This window comes from Egretta garzetta, unplaced genomic scaffold (genome assembly GCF_000687185.1).
Source record: "Egretta garzetta isolate BGI_Z169 unplaced genomic scaffold, ASM68718v1 scaffold403, whole genome shotgun sequence".
NCBI lineage: Eukaryota > Metazoa > Chordata > Aves > Pelecaniformes > Ardeidae > Egretta > Egretta garzetta.
This window is the reverse complement of record NW_009259240.1, coordinates 631,722-651,649: the sequence shown is the minus strand read 5'-3', so window position 1 is coordinate 651,649 and position 19,928 is coordinate 631,722. Positions and strand designations below refer to the sequence as shown.

The 19,928-nt window shown below is 38.4% G+C and overlaps 1 protein-coding gene across 3 annotated transcripts in view; it reads left to right on the top strand.

The window, feature by feature from the left end:
• The first annotated feature begins 2,223 nt into the window (after nucleotides 1–2,223).
• Nucleotides 2,224–19,928, top strand: part of LOC104123721 (myosin VIIA and Rab interacting protein) — a 218,126-nt gene continuing 200,421 nt past the window's right edge. For all 3 annotated transcript variants that reach the window (XM_035891597.1, XM_035891596.1, XM_035891598.1), the window contains exon 1: nucleotides 2,224–2,333. In XM_035891597.1, coding sequence (XP_035747490.1) covers nucleotides 2,224–2,333 — 110 coding nt within the window. The remainder of the gene's footprint in view (nucleotides 2,334–19,928) is intronic.

The window sequence follows — 19,928 nt, the reverse complement described above, 5'->3', positions numbered from 1 at the left end:
ATGCGGCTTTCCTGTAGTGGAGCCCTTCCATGCTTTTAGAAAGTCGGAGGCCATTGCACTGAAGTGCTTTGCATGGGAAGAGCTGAACAGGTATCCCAAAACCTGAAGGGAAGAATGTGTCCCAGGGTACCGCTTGTTCTGTCTTTGAGCTGCAATGTGTAGGTGTACACTCAGTAAGCCCTACCTCACCATTTCTTATGCTTGCCAGTGCCCAGTGAGGCTTTGGGTCAAGGACTGTGGATGAAGGGACAGGGAAAAATCTTAATGTTCTGGTGAAAATTTTGGGATGATTTATGTGTGTGGGATGGAAGAAAATCTTGCCAGTTGTTTCTCACTATATTTTAGCCAACCTTTAATTTTAACATACATTCTTGGCCTTGCAAGTGGTGTTAGTGAAGACTATGTATAGTCCTTTTTGTTTCTCTGGCACTTTTTTCTACAAAAACCAGGGTAATTTTATTTAGAAGTACATTTTTATAGCCTTTATTAACTCATTGTTGATGTTCCTATTCAGTTTCCTTAGTAGAGTCAAGCCAGAACATACTGTTCCATTGCGACCTTTGTTAGCTGTACGGTGAGCGTGTGTCTCACTGGAGATGCATCTTGATTTCACCTGAGCTTCTATCCCATCTGCTTGTTTTTGTTGAAGCATTGTTTCCTTGAATGAAGAGTGTATTCTAAACTTCATTGACAGCCTAACCAAAATAGAAAAAATAAGCAATGCCCTCCTTCCACATGTTTTTCCTGTTTGAAGAACTGTAATTAGATTACTGGAGGAAGGTGAATAGTGTATTAAAAAAAGAACCAAACACAACAAAAATCAACCAACGACATTCCCCATCATCATCTAAGTAACAAATTAATTGTTATGTTTAGAAAATAAAGGTGGGTTTTTTCCCCCCTCATACTTCTACTTGCTATACTATTTGGAGCACTTAATTGTACGCCATAGCAGTGTTGCTCTGAGGTGGTTTTTTGAGACAGAACCAGCTTATGTGTTTTACATAGTCTCATTCACTTGACACTCATCATGGATAGAGAGGCAGTAATAGTTGCCTCTTCTGTGTAATGTAAGAACTTTTGTGTGTTTGTAATTGTCATATACATTGCTAGGAGCTCATAACACAGCTGCAAAAACTGTGATGTTTCTGAAACCATAACTTAATGTGGAGATGGACACCTTTATGATTGCCCAAATAATTACATAAATCAAATCACAGAAATTAATACTGAGAGTTGAATTTACTAAAATTCAAGAAAATTAATAAAAGCAATGAGAAAATTAATTAGAAGAAATTGATAATTCTTTAATGAAATAAATGGACTAAGCTCTAGATCAAACTTTATGGTACCTTCAATTCACACATAACATTGTATACTACTTTTTCTCCTCTACTGTTGTTCACAGAAAGGGAAAATAATGATATCATGGTGGTAGTGGTAGTGACATCTAAATCTTTCCAGTCGCTCTGGGAAATGCATTTGAAATGTATATCCTTACTTTTTTTTTAATGGTGTTTTAAAATAATTCCTGGTTGGTATATTTTTGAGCGTTACAGGAGAGTATGTTCTCTGTTCATACGCAGTCCCAGTTGCAAACAGTTTTGCAAATTCATGGCATAAAATCATAAGTAATGTCTAAACCTGATTTTGCCTTAGTTTAATAAGTTTCTTGTTGAGGGCAACACTGAGGTATTCCCTTAATATTATTTAATATCCCAAATAATTTATCTTTTGCATTTCTTTTTAAATTGGGGATGGTTGCTTTCAGTGCATGGAACTTGAAAAATAATTCTGAATTTATCATTCAGGTTGTGCCAGGGGAGGTTTAGATTGGATAGTTGGAAAAATTTCTTCACCAAAAGGCCTCTCAAACTTTGGAACAGGCTGCCCAGGGAAGTGGTTGAGTCCCCATCCCTGGAGGGATTTAAACGATGTGTAGATGTGGCGCTTAGGGACATGGTTTAGTGGTGGGATGGCAGTGTTAGGTTAACAGTTGGACTTGATGACTTTAAAGGTCTTTTCTAACCTAAATGATTCTAGGATTCTATGATTTTTCTTCTCTGATGTTTATGGCAGCAACTTTCTTTTTATTGGGCAGATGTGCCTTTGACTTCAACTCGCTTGGGAAAAATATCAGTGTTTTCAATTTATTTTGCATTTTTTTCTGCTTCTGATTTCAGATATTCCACATAGTTATTCATATCCAGGAAAGAGTATATAATGGGGAGAAAACTGGATCTTTCTGGCTTGACTGATGAAGAAGCAGAGCATGTGCTCCAAGTGGTTCAGCGAGATTTCAGCCTTCGTAAGAAAGAAGAAGAAAGGCTGAGGTAAGAATAAAAACATGATTAAAGATATTTATCTCTTTGGATTATTACAGACTGGTTTGGGGGGAAACTAGTGGTGTTCTGTGCATTAATAATTATTTCTATTGCAGAGGCAATAAATATCCAAAATCCTCCACAAGTATTCACTTACTGAGTAGTAAATAATTTTTGGCCTAAATCACAACAACAGTCTCTAAATCTGTGTGTTTTGCCTAGGTAGAGCCTAAGTAGTGGTTAACTTTAATATAAACAGAAGTTTATGTTAAGAGAATTTTCTGCTTGTTGTAGTCAGTTCCTTTTTTTATTCAGAAACTTTGTATGCAGACATCTAAAGGTGAAGAAGTTCAGACCATCTCTTCCCCCAGAATAATCAATGGGACATGTTATCCATTGTATTGAGAAGTTAACTTTACTTTCAGTAGTCTGTGTACAAAGTGATTGCAAGCAGAAACAACCCAGAAGAAAACAAATGGAAGTTGTTGCAAAGTAACTTTCTCAGCCCAGGATCTTTGGTATGTGACAAGGGGACTACTGACAGAGACCCGAATTGGTAGATGCAATATTTACCTGAGTTGGTAGAGGCAATATTTTTCTTGCCGTTTCAACAATATTTCCTTGAATTATGTCTGATTTTTTTATTACTTTGAACACATTAGCATTTAGAATAGTCTGAGGTCTCTATCTATAGTTGGCAAATGCACATTCTCTTACCATACTACTGATATCACAGATATCATCTGTTTCTTTATCATTTAGCATCAAGCTGAAGTCGACAGAGCAGGAAGATGACCAAAATAAACGCAAAACTAGGCATATATATTATGTGTGGTTGGAACCGTGAGGAATCCTGCCTCTGTCAGTTTTCTGTTACTATTTTCTGAAACTACTTGGAACATTAGGAACAAGAAAGAAGGCTTGCAGCATAGGCCTATTTCAATTTTGGCATGCTGTGTAAATTCATGGTTGGGTTGGTAGCGCAAGCATGCTGCAGGGAGGAAAGACTGGATGAGGATGGCACACAGTTTTCGGGTTTTTTTTTCCTTTGTCTGTTTGTTTTGCTATGGGTTGTACTGAGTATTTTTGGTAGCCTTTCACAACAAAGCCAAGAGATTCTAGAAACAGTTTAAGCAGGGTGAGCGCAGGGGCTTTCTCTGGCTTTTCTTCTGTGACTGATTGTATCTTATTGGAGTAAATATGCCATAGTTAGCAAGCACTGGAGCATTCTGCCTATTCTATATAACTAGATCATACAGTGAGAGGAGGAGAGGGAAGGATGTAGGGCATGCCCATGGAAAAGTGATTGGAAAGCTTGGATAGGTAAACTTTATGCTGGTGTTTGTGTTTTACAATTTTGCTGCTGAAGTTGTCCATGAGACTTGATAATTGAATGATCACAAGTAGAAAACTGGTGTGAGAAGGGAAATAAAACACCAGAAATGTAGGAGAAACACACAGTCAACTCCACTTATGTATATTTTTTTCACTGGAATGTAGTTCATACTTTTGCAAGTATTAAAGTATGTTAAAATGCTGCAAATAATGAGACATACAGACAAAGTCAAAGTTCTGAAATGTAGGCTAATATTTAAGGTATGAATTTAAGTAATTTTAATGGCTTTAATGATTGCCAGTGAAGTTCAAAGCTTAATTCTGACTTAAAAGCTACTATCGGGCATCTTTGTTTTACTATGTTGTGCCTTGCTATAGATTAGATTTTTTTCAACCCGTAAGAAAGCAGGTAAGTTCTCATGTCTGCTTTGATATTCTTGGCTCTATTGCATTTGTTTTTTAGAATGTTAGCAACTGGGAAAGTCTACAGTATAGTTTCATTTTAGAAATATTGTCAGGCTTTGTAATCTTTTTTAACAGAAAAAAATGGCATATATATTTTATATATTAGACGGCTGATAATACATTCAAAACCAATTTATTTCTGAATGTAGGTTGTTTTTTTCCTTCCTGTAATTAATTCCAGGTAGCAACATTAGTCTTTGGTTGGAACTGTTGAAGCTTTTGCATGTGACACTTTCTTAAAATAGGGTTTCTGGGTAATTCTTCATACCAGAGATAGTTTTATTATGGGGTAGTTTTCCCCACAAAGATTTAAGTTGCTGTTTCACAGATATCTCTCTGGGATTATTCCCATCGGTAGCAATTATTTTTAAAGATCAAGAACTACTTAAGGGAATATATGACAGATTTCAACTATATCAGGAGAACAATGAAAGCTAAGACTGTAAGTGGTCGATGGCTTCAACTTTGCTTTGCTAGCAGAAGCTGAAGAGTTAAGAAACTTCATTTCTTGTAGTATGTTAATCTACACTCCTAATAAATGTTTTTAAGGTAATGAAGTAAAATGGCAGCTGTTCTAGAGCTAACATACCAGTGTCTTTTACAGTATTGCAGTTGGTAGGTGTTAATTTATTTTTCCATATTCTGTAAACAAAATGACATAATGAATGTGTGGAGAAAAGCCATACTGATCATCTGGATTTTCTATTGCAAAGCTGTTTTGAATGCCTCTGCAGTGAGAATTTTTAGCAGTGGTTCTCTAATTTGAATCTTTCCCTCAAGTTTATGCTAATGTTATCAGACAGGCTGCTCTTGTACATTTTGTGAAAAAATTAGTTGGCTAAAAATAGTAAGATAACAATAAGATAACAATACGTAAATAATTAGTGATTAGCGTGGTTGATTTATTATGCCTTACTGCTTCATATCAGTTCAGTGTCTTTTTTTTTTGCTATGGCTCTCAGCCTGGTATCTGATTAGTAATATTTACTGTTCTTTGTTGCCTGTTCACCCGTAATCTTTCTGTTTTGATTATGTGTTAGTTCTGTTCTTTGGCAGTAGTGTTATGTTTTTATTTACTCCAATGTTAGTGTAATCATCCAGAGTCATTGAGGCTAAAATTATAACACAGACTTGTAAATAGATGGGCTTGATTTTCTGTGAATCAGTTGAAGCAGGCAAATCAGGCAGATCTGGCATCATTAGGAAGGTGATCGGTTTGAGTTGCTTGGCATGGGCGGCTCAAGACTAGGCTGCGGTAGTACAGCCTTGTGTACGTCGCCTCTGCCGCAGAAGCTCTACAGGCTGTCTCTGGGATACTGGGACACTAATATTTATAGTTGGCTTTTAGAACAAGTTGACTGGACACACTAATGGTTTGTTTTCTTGTGGACAAGTTTATTTTCTTAATCTTGAATTTCAGGCTTCATGCATCTGCAGAATGTCAGGAATGGGGAAGATTGGACTGTTTTGAGGGTTGAACTTTTTAATGTTTTGCAGTGTGTAATGTCTTCATCATATCTGCAGTTTGTGGTTTTTTTGGCTTTTGTTTAATTTTTTTTAAAGAAATGGCAGAGGAGAGCTTACAAGAATTTACAAGGCCAATGTGGGCTTGTGAGATAGGCCTCTTTACATAAATAGATGTGTAAAAAAGATTGCTGCCTTTTACTTGTTTCCATTTACTGCCTGTGTATTCAGTTTTCCAGAAGGTCTAAATGTGATGCTGTTTATTCTCCTCCACTGTGGGCAAAATCAATTCCCCCTTTGGCTTTGTTTTTACAGTTACCACTGTATTTATAAATGTGCTTGTCCATTTGTTTCAGGTCAGGAATGCTGAGAAGTCAGGGTGTTTTAAGTAAGTGGAAATTATCGTTTTACAGAAAAGAATTGATGGATCATCTTATTGTGGTAGATGTTTTCAACCTGTTATGTTTTAGCTGTATGGACAGGTTAAAAGATGGCTGTTCTGATACTGAATTTAACATTCAGAATGACTGCAAAGGGAGAAAAGTTAGAAGGGTGGGAAAGGGGGCAGGCATAGGAAGGGCTCAGATGCTTTACCTGTCAGCAGCTACTTTACTTTAGGAGGCCGTGGCCTAAGCAACTTAAGCCATCTTCCTATAACCATTGGCTAACAAATGTTTCCATCACCATAGTGAATGGTGAATCAGCCATTTTTGTGGTGGTATTTCAGTGATAAACCTTAGAAACTTGCATTGGGCAAGGATGAAAAAAATATTTCTTTGCAGGAGACATGGTTCTCTTTAGTTTAAACCACTGCTCTTAATCACCTGGGAAAATGTATTTATGAGGAAAAATTACTGGCATTCTGGTACCATATGGACATGCAAACATAACATGTTAGTCACTTAATATAGTTATGTGGGGTCACCAGAACAGCACAAGGGAAGTGTTGAGAGTTGACTGTCACCCACAAGCAGAAACATCACCACGTCTTGCCTGACACTGTGTATTTCGTAGCTGGGTTGGTGAATATCAGCTTTGCTGCCTTTATGCAGTCACATTTTCAGTTGTGGTAAAGACAAACTGCAGTGATTCATGATCAAATCTCCAGCAGTACTTTATTTGCAGAAAAAGAGATGTGTATGCTGACTGGAGGGCCCTCTCCACTCTGGTGATTCTAATTTTCTTTTAGCCAAAGAATTGGTAAGGGATTAGAATAGAGCCTTGTGTAGAAGATAATGAAATGTTTTAAATTAAGAGAGTTGCTTTTGCCTGCTTTTTTCTTTCTGCTCCTTTTGCATTGTAGCCCATTGCAGCATGAGTAGACACATACCTGACAAAACCCAGAAACCAGTTTTTTCTTGTCAGACTACAGTAGATTTCAGTGTATTTACAGTGTGTCATGGGTCTTGTAGTAGATAAAATATTAAACTTTTTCCAACCTCTGTTAATCGAAATATTGTCTGTGTGAGTCATATCAAACTGGCAAAATGCCAAGTCAGACATTGGGTAGCTATCTGTTGTTTCTGTGTATCAGTTCTTATTCCTCCTTCCTGTGGCAGGTTTGTATCAAATATCTTAAACCAAACAAAAAACAAACACAAAAGCCTGTCTGTCTTCCCTCCTCTCCTTGCCTCTAAACAGAGCCATTTTAAAGCTCTTTTTCTGGTGAGGAAGGAACAAGAGGTTGGTCTCTACAAGCTTCAGAGTTCTGGCAGACGAACTTCTGATCAATACCTTGTTGCTCAAAGTGATTTCGTAAGGTCAGCCTGCTCGCACTTCACTCTGAAACAGTGTGGGGAGAACAGAAGGACCATTCTAGTCCATTACTCTTGGGGGTTTTTTTGTTTATTTTTGTTGTTGGTTTTTTTTTTGTATGTGATTGGGTTTTTTTTAGCAGGTAGGCACTATTCTGGTTCCTGTGCCTGCTCATTAAGTCCTCAAGGGATCCAGAGGAGGAGGAGGGGGCTGTAACATACCACTTCATATCCCTGCTTCTGCCTGTGAGGCTTGAGAGTAAAGCTGCAGGTGCTAAGGAGAATGGCTAGCACTTCTTTATGGGCTGTCCTGACATATGAATTCTCTCCCTGTGTTGAAAGGTCTTAGAGCAGTTTACTTTTTCTCTGAGAAAGGTGCTCTTTGTGATTACCACGTTAACACAGCTGCATGCTTCACCAGTGCAAAGCTCTGTTGAGCTGTCATAAGTTTAGCACTCATCTGTCTAACCTTATTTTTGAGTGCAATGAATGATTCATCAGAATCATAGCTGCAAATTAATGTGTTATTTTCCTACTGCTTTGGCTTATAAAAAAAGCATTAAAACATACCTAGGACAGTACAGCTCTTTCCTGGAAGTAAGGGTTCCTTAACAAGATTAAGAGCAAGACATCTTTATTTATAGATTATCTCCAATTTTGTTACATAATGTTCTAAGATGCAAAGAAACTTGTTCCTTAGTTCTTGCAGGCTGTCAGGATTGAGAGTTGTCAGTAACTTCATTTGTGTATTAGATGCTTTACACTGTTACTGTGCAGCCCTCTCTCAACAGCAGTGTTTAATGTTTTAACAGATATACCTTAAATGTATTCTCAGGTCAGGAGAAGTTGCTTATCAGAAAATGAATTGACCTGGATGAATTCTGCATGAAAGCCAGACATCTAATGGCTGGTTTTGTGCAGAATCAGTAAGGATGCACTTTAAAACACATTTAGAAACTGTTATTGTCGCTAATATCAAGAAACGATCCAAGTGTGCTATTTGCTGTCAAATAATGCTGTGTTTGGGGTTAGACAAGGAAGTCTGCAATGATACAACATCGCACTTCATGTGAAGTGCAGCAGTATTTAGAGTTCTTCTTTCTGTGATTTGCCCAAACCTCCCTGCTCTAACACCATAGAGTCCTGGTGCAAAGTTAGTGCATAGGTTCTGCTGACTCAGCATTAGTCCCTGTGCCACCTGTAAGCAAAGAAAGTGAGTACAGTTAACAAGCATCTAGTTTATGCTTTACAAAAGAGAAATCAGGGCACTGGAAAGAACCTGGCATTACAAGCAAAGAACTTTCAGCTGTTTAAGTTATTAGATTGGATCCAATTTTTTTCTGCCTAATTGAAGAAGAAATGCCAGGGTACTTCCAAAGAGCAGATTATGCTTAGGTGCCTCTAAAACCAGTTCTGTGCATCTTGCTTGTGCGTGCTTGTGACTATAATGGGAACCCACTATGGCCTTCCTTGTTATTTGAATGCCATATAGATGCTATAGGGAAAGCATGGTTGGAACTTCTCAAAAAGTTATGTGGCAAGTGTAGGACCTCATTCCCAAAACTGTCATTCTTGAATTTTGTGCCAAGTGTTTTAATACAGGCAATTCCAGATGTGAGTTTTGGCTTTTTAAAAATGTATTTACAAAGGCAGTTTCAACTCGGAGGATATGTTGGTGAACAGAGCATGAAGAAACATGAGAGATGATACTTATGAAAGGGTGCAAAAAGAAAAAGCTTAATTTTATGGAATATTAGAGAAAGTTGTATAGAAAGAAATGTATCCAACTGACATTTTCAATATTGGACAGGCTGTGGGATATGTAGCTGAAGTACAGCCCACATACACTGTGCGAAACTTGCATGACCTGTGGGTAAGTATTTAAAGGAAGCAGTATGATGTTGCAGAGATGTTATAAAACTTATTGCAGGCTTTTTTGTGGTAATTTCGTCTTCGTCATGAGTTACGACTAATCAAATTAATGGCCATAGTTCAGCTAAAAGGAGTTGAGTGTGCCTAGTGGTAATGAATGTATATAATGTAAAATCAATATTTAATCTCTGGTATCTTGTGTATGAAGAGCCTAAGCTGTTACACGTGACTTGTAGGAGTAATCTTCTCTCACCTGACTAGCTATACAGTGTGGGGAAGGGATGTTCTCTTGAGTATGGACTCCTGTCTGTACAATTTAGTAACACTGAAAATAGTTGCTGAAAATGTTAAATCTTACGTGCCTTTTGCAGAGAAAGTGCTTTTTTTTCCTGAAGAAACAAGGTGCTAATCTTGTTAAATATGTTACTCTATTAATTTATAAGAAACCTCTTTATTAATGCTCAATGTTAGTTCATGGGAAAAATGTACAGATGTTCGTGGGTTGATAAGAGGGAATCTGCTGAGGGAAGAAGTTACTGGGGAAATTGTGTTACAGGTTTTATGGACGGGTATTCGAGCCTCTATCTGAATGCTATCAGTTTCTGGATCTTGCCTTGGGCATGACGATGAACTACATGGACCTCTTGAGTTCTGTCCCCCATTGCCCTGTGAATTCAGAGTTGTTGATTCTACAGAGGTTAGCTAGACCTGGGCAAACACCACATGGCTCATCTGCTGTGTGTCTGTCGTCTTTTTACTGCTGCACTGGACCAAAGTGCAAATACATGAACAAAACCTTGTAATTTTCTATTCTCATGTAAGCGCTGCTGGGTTAATAAATAGTGTAAGAGAGAAAACCCCATCATCTAGCAGGTAATTACTGAAATAGTCAATCTTTTGGTAAAGAAAACTTCATTTGTTAGTAGGAAGATGGAGAGTTTGGACACCCTCATGGACATTAAATGAAATGGGGTGCTGGAGAGCAGAAGAAAAACTTTCTTATGAGGTGCTTACCCTTTTTTTTGAGCAACCGGAGAGTTTGAGAGAGATGGCATGAAATGGGTGGGTCAGTGTATGTACTGCACTGTCTAAAGATTAAGGTTTTTTGAAAGGGGGATGATAAGTGTCTGACTTAGAATCTGATGCTTCTGCAGATGAAAACTGAAAGCGATAGTGCCTGCAGACGTGACTTTCCAGGAACCTGTTTAAGTTGCTGGGAAGAATGTGAAAGACCACAAGTGTCAAGTCTTGGACTGTTGAATTTCATGGTTTTGCTCACGAGGAGAAGGGTCTGGACAAGCTATCTGCACCTTGGAAGTACGGTTTAAATGCAAAGCTGGAAAGGCCACACACGTACTGTGCACTGTGACACCCTCCTCCTGGATACTCTTAACTTCATTGGCTTGTTTTTATGACATCTATCAGCTGTTACTGTAGTGCTTCAAGTCAGTTAGGGATTGCTGCAGTTAAAGAAGTGATTAAAAGATCTGTGGATACGCTGGATGAAACCTATGGCTTCATTGAAGGAATGTGTTTTTATGCAGCTTAGGTAATTTTACAGGTCAAGATCTTGTACCAACTTAACAGTTGTTATGCATGGAAGCTTAAGTCTACCTTAAGTTTTGGGTTCTCTGTTCAGGTGTTACTATAGTAGTACAATTAGTAGTACTTTCCCAAGTTATGGTAAAACATGTAAATAAACATGAAAAGAATGGCTGCATAATGTAACATATTCAGGGTTTATTCTTCACATTAGAGTTTACAGTACAGGGATGCTCTAAATGCATTTCCATACAACATTTACTAGGTTGTAAACTATGTGCCACGTTTTACAGCTGGAAGAAGTATTGTATTTAAAATGTGGTGGGTTTTTGGTTGGTTTTTTTTACTGGTTTTTGGTTTTGGTTTTTTTTTGGGTTTTTTTTGTTTTTTTTTTTTAAATGCCCAAAGGGAATGGTTTTACTCAGTTTCTATAGCAACATGCTGTAGACCTGTCCTTGGCTGCATCAGTCTGGATGGATCTGTCTGAAGCTATCTGGCTTCCTATCTTAAATATACTCACCTTTTGGTTTTCAAGAAAATGAGATACTGCTCATCATTATGACGTTTGTCAATCTGAAATATGACTTGTCATTTAGATTTGGAATTTGACTTGTTAATACTTTTTTCAGAAACATGCCTTATGGAAGTACACATTTAAGAAATACTAATGTCTGAAAGGAAGAGATTTCCACTTCTACCTACAAAGCAGTAACCATTCATAAAAAGTATTATAATATTTCAGAGACACTAGACATAAGGAAAATGATATTGACTGGAAATTGGATTTGCTGATGTTTTTATTTCAAGAGGAGGCAACACTGGTGAATCAAGGGATAGTCTTTACCTTTGCCTACTAAAAGAACTTCCATTCTCTGTGTTCTTCATAGGCAGTGACATCTCTCTGGTCTTTTTTGTGGCCAGTATGGAGGGTGGCAGAGTGGAAGAGGGCTTCTGTGAAGTTGAGTTGCCTTTGTGCACTGAAATGAGTGTGGAGCTGTCTCCCACTGTCTGTGTTTTGAGTTATAAAAAGGTGCTTTTTGAATACTTGCTAATATTTCCTTTCTGAAGCCTATGAAGTACTGAAAGTGTGTCAGAATCCACGTGGCAAATAAACTTCAGCGTGTGGAAGGAGCACTTAGAGAGGGTAAGCCTGCTGTATTAGAAGGAGCAAAACGAGTGTGGTGGTTGCTGTGCTGAAGCTTAGGGTGTGATTAGAAGGAGCAAAACAAGTGTGGTGGTTGCGGTGCGGAAGCTTAGGGTGTGTGTCACAGGATCTGCCTCAAACCATTGAATCGGCACAGGTGAAAGTGAACCTTAACAAATTGTGGTGCATTTGTAGTCACTTAACACCTCATCCTTCAGGTTCTCTAGAACTCTTAATTGTCACCTGATGCAGCCCAGAGTACGGTTGGCCTTCTGGGCTGCCAGGGCACATTGCCGGCTCATGTCCAGCTTTTTATCCACCAGCACCCCCAAGTCCCTCTCGGCAGGGCTGCTCTCAATCCTTTCTCCCCCCAGGCTGTATTGATACTGGGGGTTACCCCATCCCAGGTGCAGGACCTTGCACTTGGCCTTGTTGAACCTCATGAGGTTCACACAGGCCCACCTCTCCAGCCTGTCCAGGTCCCTCTGGATGACATCCCGGCCTTCTGGTGTGTCAACCGCACCACTCAGCTTGGTGTCATCTGCAAACTTGCTGAGGGTGCACTCTATCTCACTGTCCAAGTCATTGATGAAGATGTTGAACAGCACCGGTCCTAGTACGGACCCCTGAGGGACACCACTTGTCACCGGTCTCCATCCGGACATTGTGCCGTTGACCACTACCCTCTGGACACGACCATCCAGCCAGTTCCTTATCCACCGAACAGTCCACCCATCAAATCCATAGCTTTCCAATTTAGAGAGAAGGATGTTGTGGGGGACCGTGTCAAAGGCCTTGCAGAAGTCCAGATAGATGACGTCTGTTGGTTGTCCCTTGTCCACTGATGCTGTCACTCCATCATAGAAAGTCACCAGGTTTGTCAGGCAGGACTTGCCCTTGGTGAAGCCATGCTGGCTATCTCGAATTATCTCCCTGGCCTCCATGTGCTTTAGCATAGCTTCTAGGAGGATCTGTTCCATGATCTTCCCAGGCACAGAGGTGAGGCTGACAGGTCGGTAGTTCCCAGGGTCTTCCTTTCTACCCTTTTTGAAAATGGGCACAACGTTGCCCTTCTTCCAGTCACCAGGGACTTCACCTGACTGCCATGACTTTTCAAATATTATGGAGAGTGGCTTAGCGACTACATCGGCCAATTCCCTCAGGACTCTGGGATGCATCTCATCAGGTCCCATGGACTTCTGTGTATTCAGGTTCCTCAGGTGGTCACGAACCTGGTCTTCTCCTACAGCAGGAGGGGTTTTGCCCTCCCAGGCCTCCTCATGCCATCCATCAACTCGAGAGGGGTGAGGAGAGAGGCTGCCAGTGAAGACTGAGGCAAAAAAGTTGTTGAGTACCTCAGCCTTCTCCTCATCTGCTGTTACCAGCCTGCCGGTCTCGCTTATCAGCGGGGGTACACTCTCTTTAACCTTCCTTTTCCGGCTGATATACCTGTAGAATCCCTTTTTATTATTCTTTGCATCCCTAGCCAAGTTAAGTTAAATAAGTTATTCATAAAAAGTATTATAATATTTCAGAGACACTAGACATAAGGAAAATGATATTGACTGGAAATTGGATTTGCTGATGTTTTTATTTCAAGAGGAGGCAACACTGGTGAATCAAGGGATAGTCTTTACCTTTGCCTACTAAAAGAACTTCCATTCTCTGTGTTCTTCATAGGCAGTGACATCTCTCTGGTCTTTTTTGTGGCCAGTATGGAGGGTGGCAGAGTGGAAGAGGGCTTCTGTGAAGTTGAGTTGCCTTTGTGCACTGAAATGAGTGTGGAGCTGTCTCCCACTGTCTGTGTTTTGAGTTATAAAAAGGTGCTTTTTGAATACTTGCTAATATTTCCTTTCTGAAGCCTATGAAGTACTGAAAGTGTGTCAGAATCCACGTGGCAAATAAACTTCAGCGTGTGGAAGGAGCACTTAGAGAGGGTAAGCCTGCTGTATTAGAAGGAGCAAAATGAGTGTGGTGGTTGCTGTGCTGAAGCTTAGGGTGTGTGTCACAGGATCTGCCTCAAACCATTGAATCGGCACAGGTGAAAGTGAACCTTAACAAATTGTGGTGCATTTGTAGTCACTTAACACCTCATCCTTCAGGTTCTCTAGAACTCTTAATTGTCATGTGCAGCTTCCTTCTTAAAGCTGTGCCAGAGGAATGAGCTGTGCTAAATGGGATACCAGTTCTTAGAAATCTGTCCTGAGTCTAGAAACCTGTGTCATGAGAAGTTCATGGAAAGATAGCTACTTTGTAAGTTAAGGTTTACTAAAACTTCTATCGGATTCTTCACCATTCTACCTCATTCCAAAATGAGCCATTGCAAGCTATGACCTGCTTCCTTTCCAGAAATGTCACAATGTGTAGCTAGAGGGGAGCTCACTTTTTACTGTTTATAAGCATGTTCTGTGTTTGTGGCAAGTTCAAAGGACTGCCAGTCAACTTTTGGAAGGGAATGGAGCTGACTAGGTTAAGAGGTGTATGTTAGAGATAGCTGACCTTTGTTTCACAAAGGGCAAAACTCTCAGTATTTTTCTTTCTAAATGGAAGTTGGTGAACACTTTCAGCTAAAGAGAAAAAGGGGTACTCGTGTGGAGAATTTCAAAGACGTCAAAACATTTTGTCAACACTTCCAAAGTGTTGTTTCAGAAATGTCTTTGGAGATGCTTTCTAACTGTAACACTTCCTAACACTTGTTGGCTGCATGTGTGAAATAAAATGGTTTTGGTTTTGTTACCTTTGTGAAAATAATACTAAAAAGAAGGAGTAGTAGTATAAATTAACATGTTAAGTTTTGCATTTGTAATATTTTAGGCATGCAAAACTTATCAGCTGTGTCTCAGCTGAGGGTGGTATGCAAGTTAATATACCACAAAGTATTGCTGTAATGGGTGCTACCTAAGTATATGATCCTACCCTATGATAAATGTGGGCTAATTATAGTTTACCCTTGAGGGGTATGGTAAGGAGCTTCATGTTTGCTTAGGGGAAGGAACTAGCATATATCAGTTACTACAGAGTCATACTTTTCACTGTAATTGAACTGGGGTAGGTTGTTAATCTACTGTTGCCTTTATTTGCAGTTGGTGTGTATTCAGCTCTGTGACCGAGGTTAGAGCAAGTCTTTGAACTGCACACCACAGAAGACTGTGTAACAGCCTGTTCCTTTATTTTTGATTGGAATAAATTATAATTTATCATTATGTTTGCTTATGCCTCTCTTCTTGTATTGCTTTAATCCTTTGATTCTCCTTCTAGTTATGACTTAAAGCTCTCCTGAAAGCAACTGAACTCAAACATACTTTTTCCTTTTGCTCTATGGTACTTAATAAAATTTAGAATGGATAAAATAATTTTACTGTTGCTGTTGACTGCTATCCAAGCTCCATGAGGGAAAATATATAAATCTCTCTATGAAGGTGGTTTACAACAGGATTAGCATTTTAGAGAATCATAGTAAGTCTTCAATAATGCAGTTCTTCACTGTATTACAAAGTTGCAAACCTAATAGAACTTTATGGCAAAACGGGTGTGGTTCTTGATACAGTTTGGATTATAATTTGGCTAGTAAATATTGGAGGATATAGGCTGCAAAGGTGTAGTGTTTCTGCAGCACTTCCAGCTTAAAGGGTATTTTGAAATTACCTAGTTTTTATCAAGCACATTGGAAATGAAATAATTTGGAAACAGCACAGAAGTCAATGTTTGCATCTCAATCAAAAGAACGTCAAATCAAGAAGCAATTAAAAGGGAAGCCTGTTGGAGGTGGCAGGGATTTAATAAAATTTTTTGGCTGTTCAGAAACACTTTGAGTGAGACTTATCAAAAGTGTCTAATGTTTTTCTTGGCTACTGTAGCATTTGTCAGTGAGGATGGGTAATAATATGCTGGTGTCATCTCCTTTTTCCCCACAGTTTTCATCAATGTGTGATGGACTTCCCAGTTTTGCTCTGAGCATAACATAACACTAAAAGGGAAGGGACCATTGTATCGTGATAGAAGACCTGTCATTAACAGGAGGACAGTTCCTTAGTATTGCCACTGTGATCCTGTTTTTTACATAGTTCTTGAACCTTCAGGAGGTGATGAGCTTCTTGCTTCTGCTTTGACTTCGGGTTTGTTTTTTTTTTTTTCTTTTGCTTTCCTGTTTAAGAAAATACAATAAACTTCTGTGCTTCTAGTAGCAATGCTGAAAATACGATTAATTTGAAAGGCTTTGCTGTAACTGCATCTAGGCTGTCAGTCATCCTGGAGGTAATCCTGCGGCCATCTCCCATTACCTTGGTCACACAAAAGAATGAAACCTGTCTTTACAATTGATGTTGCTCTAGTTGATGGCAAATTGGCACCTGTGATTCTGTCTCTTGAAAACTTTATTTTAATGGGTTGTGGACTAATACAAAAATAGTCAAATACTTGCATGACGGAATGAAGTATCTCTTGTTAGATAGGAGACTGTAATCTAAATAGTGTTGTCACTAGTAAAGAAATCTGTTCCATGCCATAAGATACCATTTAAAGTTTCTGTATGCCTTATAAATATTGCCTGTTGATTCATAACTGTTATATTACTACAGGTGGCCACATTTAGTGCATTAGAGTGGAATGTGAATTTGTGTTTCATATATAGCTAATTGGCCATTGAGATAAAGAAAAAAATTAATTTGACTGTAAATTACTTAAAATTACTGTGAATGTGTAATTTTTCCCTTTCATATTTTACAAATATCTGTTCTTGAGAACAGTTCTTTAATGCTGACATAAAACCTAGTTAGCCAGTACAATCTGTGAACTGACAGTTTTGTTCTATGGTAGGTGGTGAATCTGTGTAAAACTGAGTGGCTTTAAATTCAAAAAGGAGCTCTTAAGCAGTTTATCTGTCAGCCCAGGACTGGTGAATTGTCTTTGTCTCAGCAGGTAAAGTACAGTAGCCTGATCATCATTTTTCCTTCTACCATCTGGACTTTCATTTATTTCCCTGTAAACGTAGATTTATTATTATTAGAGGAAGTTATTTATAATAATAAATGTATATTATTATATTATAATATACTAACAGTATATTATACAATAGAATACTGATAAGCACCACCACACTGGCAAAGTGTGATTTCAGAGTGCCAGAGCAGGTGAGAAATTAAAGGAAGACAGCATTGGGAATAGGATGCTTATAGCAAGTCAAACATGTACCTTCATATTTGCCATTAATACAGGCTAGACTTGTAGCTCTCAAAAGATGCAAACTTCAGATTTGAAAAACTAGCTTAGAACCTTTAAGTGGCCCAGTTTCAGAGAGGCTGGACACTTAGATTAAAATAACATTTGTGTGTTTGGAATAGTGTAAAAAACAGAGTCTTTTGGATGGCAGTTCTGTCAGCTAGCTGTGACAGAGGTTTTCCTGGCTTAATTACATCAGTTGTTTGTAAGTAACTGCTGGAAGGTGTTTTTAATATTTTGTAGTGGTTCTAAGAAGCAATAGTCTTTAAATTCTTTACTAAACCCTTAATTTAGTTCCAGGCATATATTTTTATCTTGTTGCATTCTGAATAAAAATGAGGACAGAAAATAAGTATTAGTAGCACAAGAGGGAATAATTTTTTCTTTCTAATCAAACAAAATATTATTCTAGTTCTTAGCACAGTCTATGATGACCAAAAAGTGTTCTCCTGGCCAGCAGCATTCTCAAATTTCATTTGTCTTTAATCAATTGAGGAAGCAGTTCCAGGCACTCTAGAGCAAAGCCTTTCTGCCCTCAGGTAATGTAAAAAGGTGCAGCATCCCATTTAATCAACTTAGCACTCAGTTTCATAAAAGAAAGGACAGCAACTACATCATCACCTGAAAACAGAAATTCACTTTGTGCTTTTCAGGAGTACTCTGTTTTGACCTACATTTCCTTGGTTAAGTTGATAGCATTGGCACTTTTTATGATAACATAAGTTGTTTTTAAAATTCCCCCCAGTGCCATGTTTACAATAACTGTGTTAAGTAAGGTACGCCTCAGAAGCAGGAGTGACTCCTGCTAGAAATGGCAATTGGAACTGGTGAGATTCAGCAGTTAAGCAGTCTTGCAGACTGTTGAGCAGGGAATTCCCAACACAGGTCTCTACATTAAAATATTCTTCTGTGCAAAGAGTCTTGGCCAAACAACACCTACTTCGAATAAATAAGTGAAGAAGCTAATGCTGCAAAGGAGAATGTGACTGTCTGATTGTCATCCCTTTGAGCAGAAGTGATGATCTTAAATATATGTTACCTTGGTACTGTAGGCATTGCTGCTTTAGCATCAATTATTAACATTAGCATTAATTACAATTAATGTGATGAGCAAATCAGCAGTACATAATTGTAGTGTATGCGAACAGGCAGTCATTTTGGAAACAGCTATGATGCTTTTTTCATTCAGTGAAAAAAATCTTCTAATACCAATGTTCGCTGTGGAAGAATAATCTCAGAAGTTTAGCAGAGCATTTCAGGCATATCTTTGATGTCTCCATGCTTAACATGTTTAGTGTGGTGGTATTTTCCTTTGGTTAGTTTGCTTCAGCATTTTACAACACTTTGTAACGGTGATGGGTGTTATCTGAGACAAGGGAGATTGGGAAAAGAGGGGGAAGAGGAAAGAATATCGCAGGAGGCACTGTTATCTAGTGAAATCAAAGGCTGATGTTCCCTTTATCCTGCTTATGTTCTCATGATTTGGCTGCCTCTAGTATGGTTTATGAATCTAGCTCAGTTGGCTTTGCATGGATAAAACTCCTCTTCAGTATTATGGACTTCTTTCTTCACTCACAAACAACTGCTTTCATTTTAGGTAACAGTTAGCACAGAGGATTTAAAGTCAAGACCTAGTCTGTCTTTCTGAATAGTAAAAGCCAAACAGTGAAGCACTACAACTCCAAGATACATATGTATTTAAGTCTTTGCATTTTGAAAATCTGGTCCTATCTCCCACCTAACGTTGTAGATGCCTAATGTAGTAAAACTTGAGACCGAAACAGCTTGCCAAAGAGATGCTAATGGATGTTAGCTTTCATGAAGCACTCAGGAACTGGGTGACAAAAATCGCACACACTGTTTTTTATATGCTGCCAGTCTTGGAAAAAAAAATGTCCTGTACAGATTTTTGTGATTAGAAAATGTCACAGGTTAGGAGCAATTATATTTGAATGTTGCCGTGTTCTGACTAAAGCATCACCAGATACCTTATGTCTGAATATGTTAAACTGATTTATAATTATGACTTTTGTATTTGGGAATGCAGAAGAAAAGTTTGAGGATATAAAGAGCTTCCCAAATCTCTCTCTTTCAATTTGAGCAATTTACTTAGGGGACAGATGAATTCAGGTCCTTTACTGCAGGTGAAGAGTCTGGTCTTCCCTGAAAACACATAAGAATTTGATGAAGGGGCTGAGTAAATAATACCTTTCCTTTCTTTACATCTCTTAATCGTTGGCCAGTATTGCTCCTTAGGCATAGATCAAAAGCTATGTAGCAATCTGGAAAGCTTGTCTGTGTTATTTACACTGTTTTTTTAATGAGTCATACTGACTTACCTGAGGTAACTCTCCAGTAGCAATGGAGCACAGCCTTTTTCTGTTAACAGTAAACCTTTGTCTGCGTAATAAACATTACAGATCCGTTTCCAACCTAAATTCCATTCAAAATATTCTCTGTAGCAGAGATAAAAAGATAAATTAGAAAGATGGGTTAAAAACATAAGCCTGAAATATGAGATCATACTGTGATGATTTGCCAATCATCTTTCATCATGTAGAATCATGTAGATTCCTCTAAAAATCAAGGTATTGTGGTACATTTCATAAATGTTTTGGAAGATTTTGATTTTAAGGAACTTACTTCTCTAGAGGAAATTTCAGAGGAAGCTATTTATGTATGAGTGCTGGATAGATCTATCTACTGATACACACAACACATGTTGTAAGGGTCTTCTCTGTTTTTTAACTCATTTGTTTCCAAGTATTTCACTGCTTTGAAAAGCTTTAAATTATGCTAAGTGTTCATTTT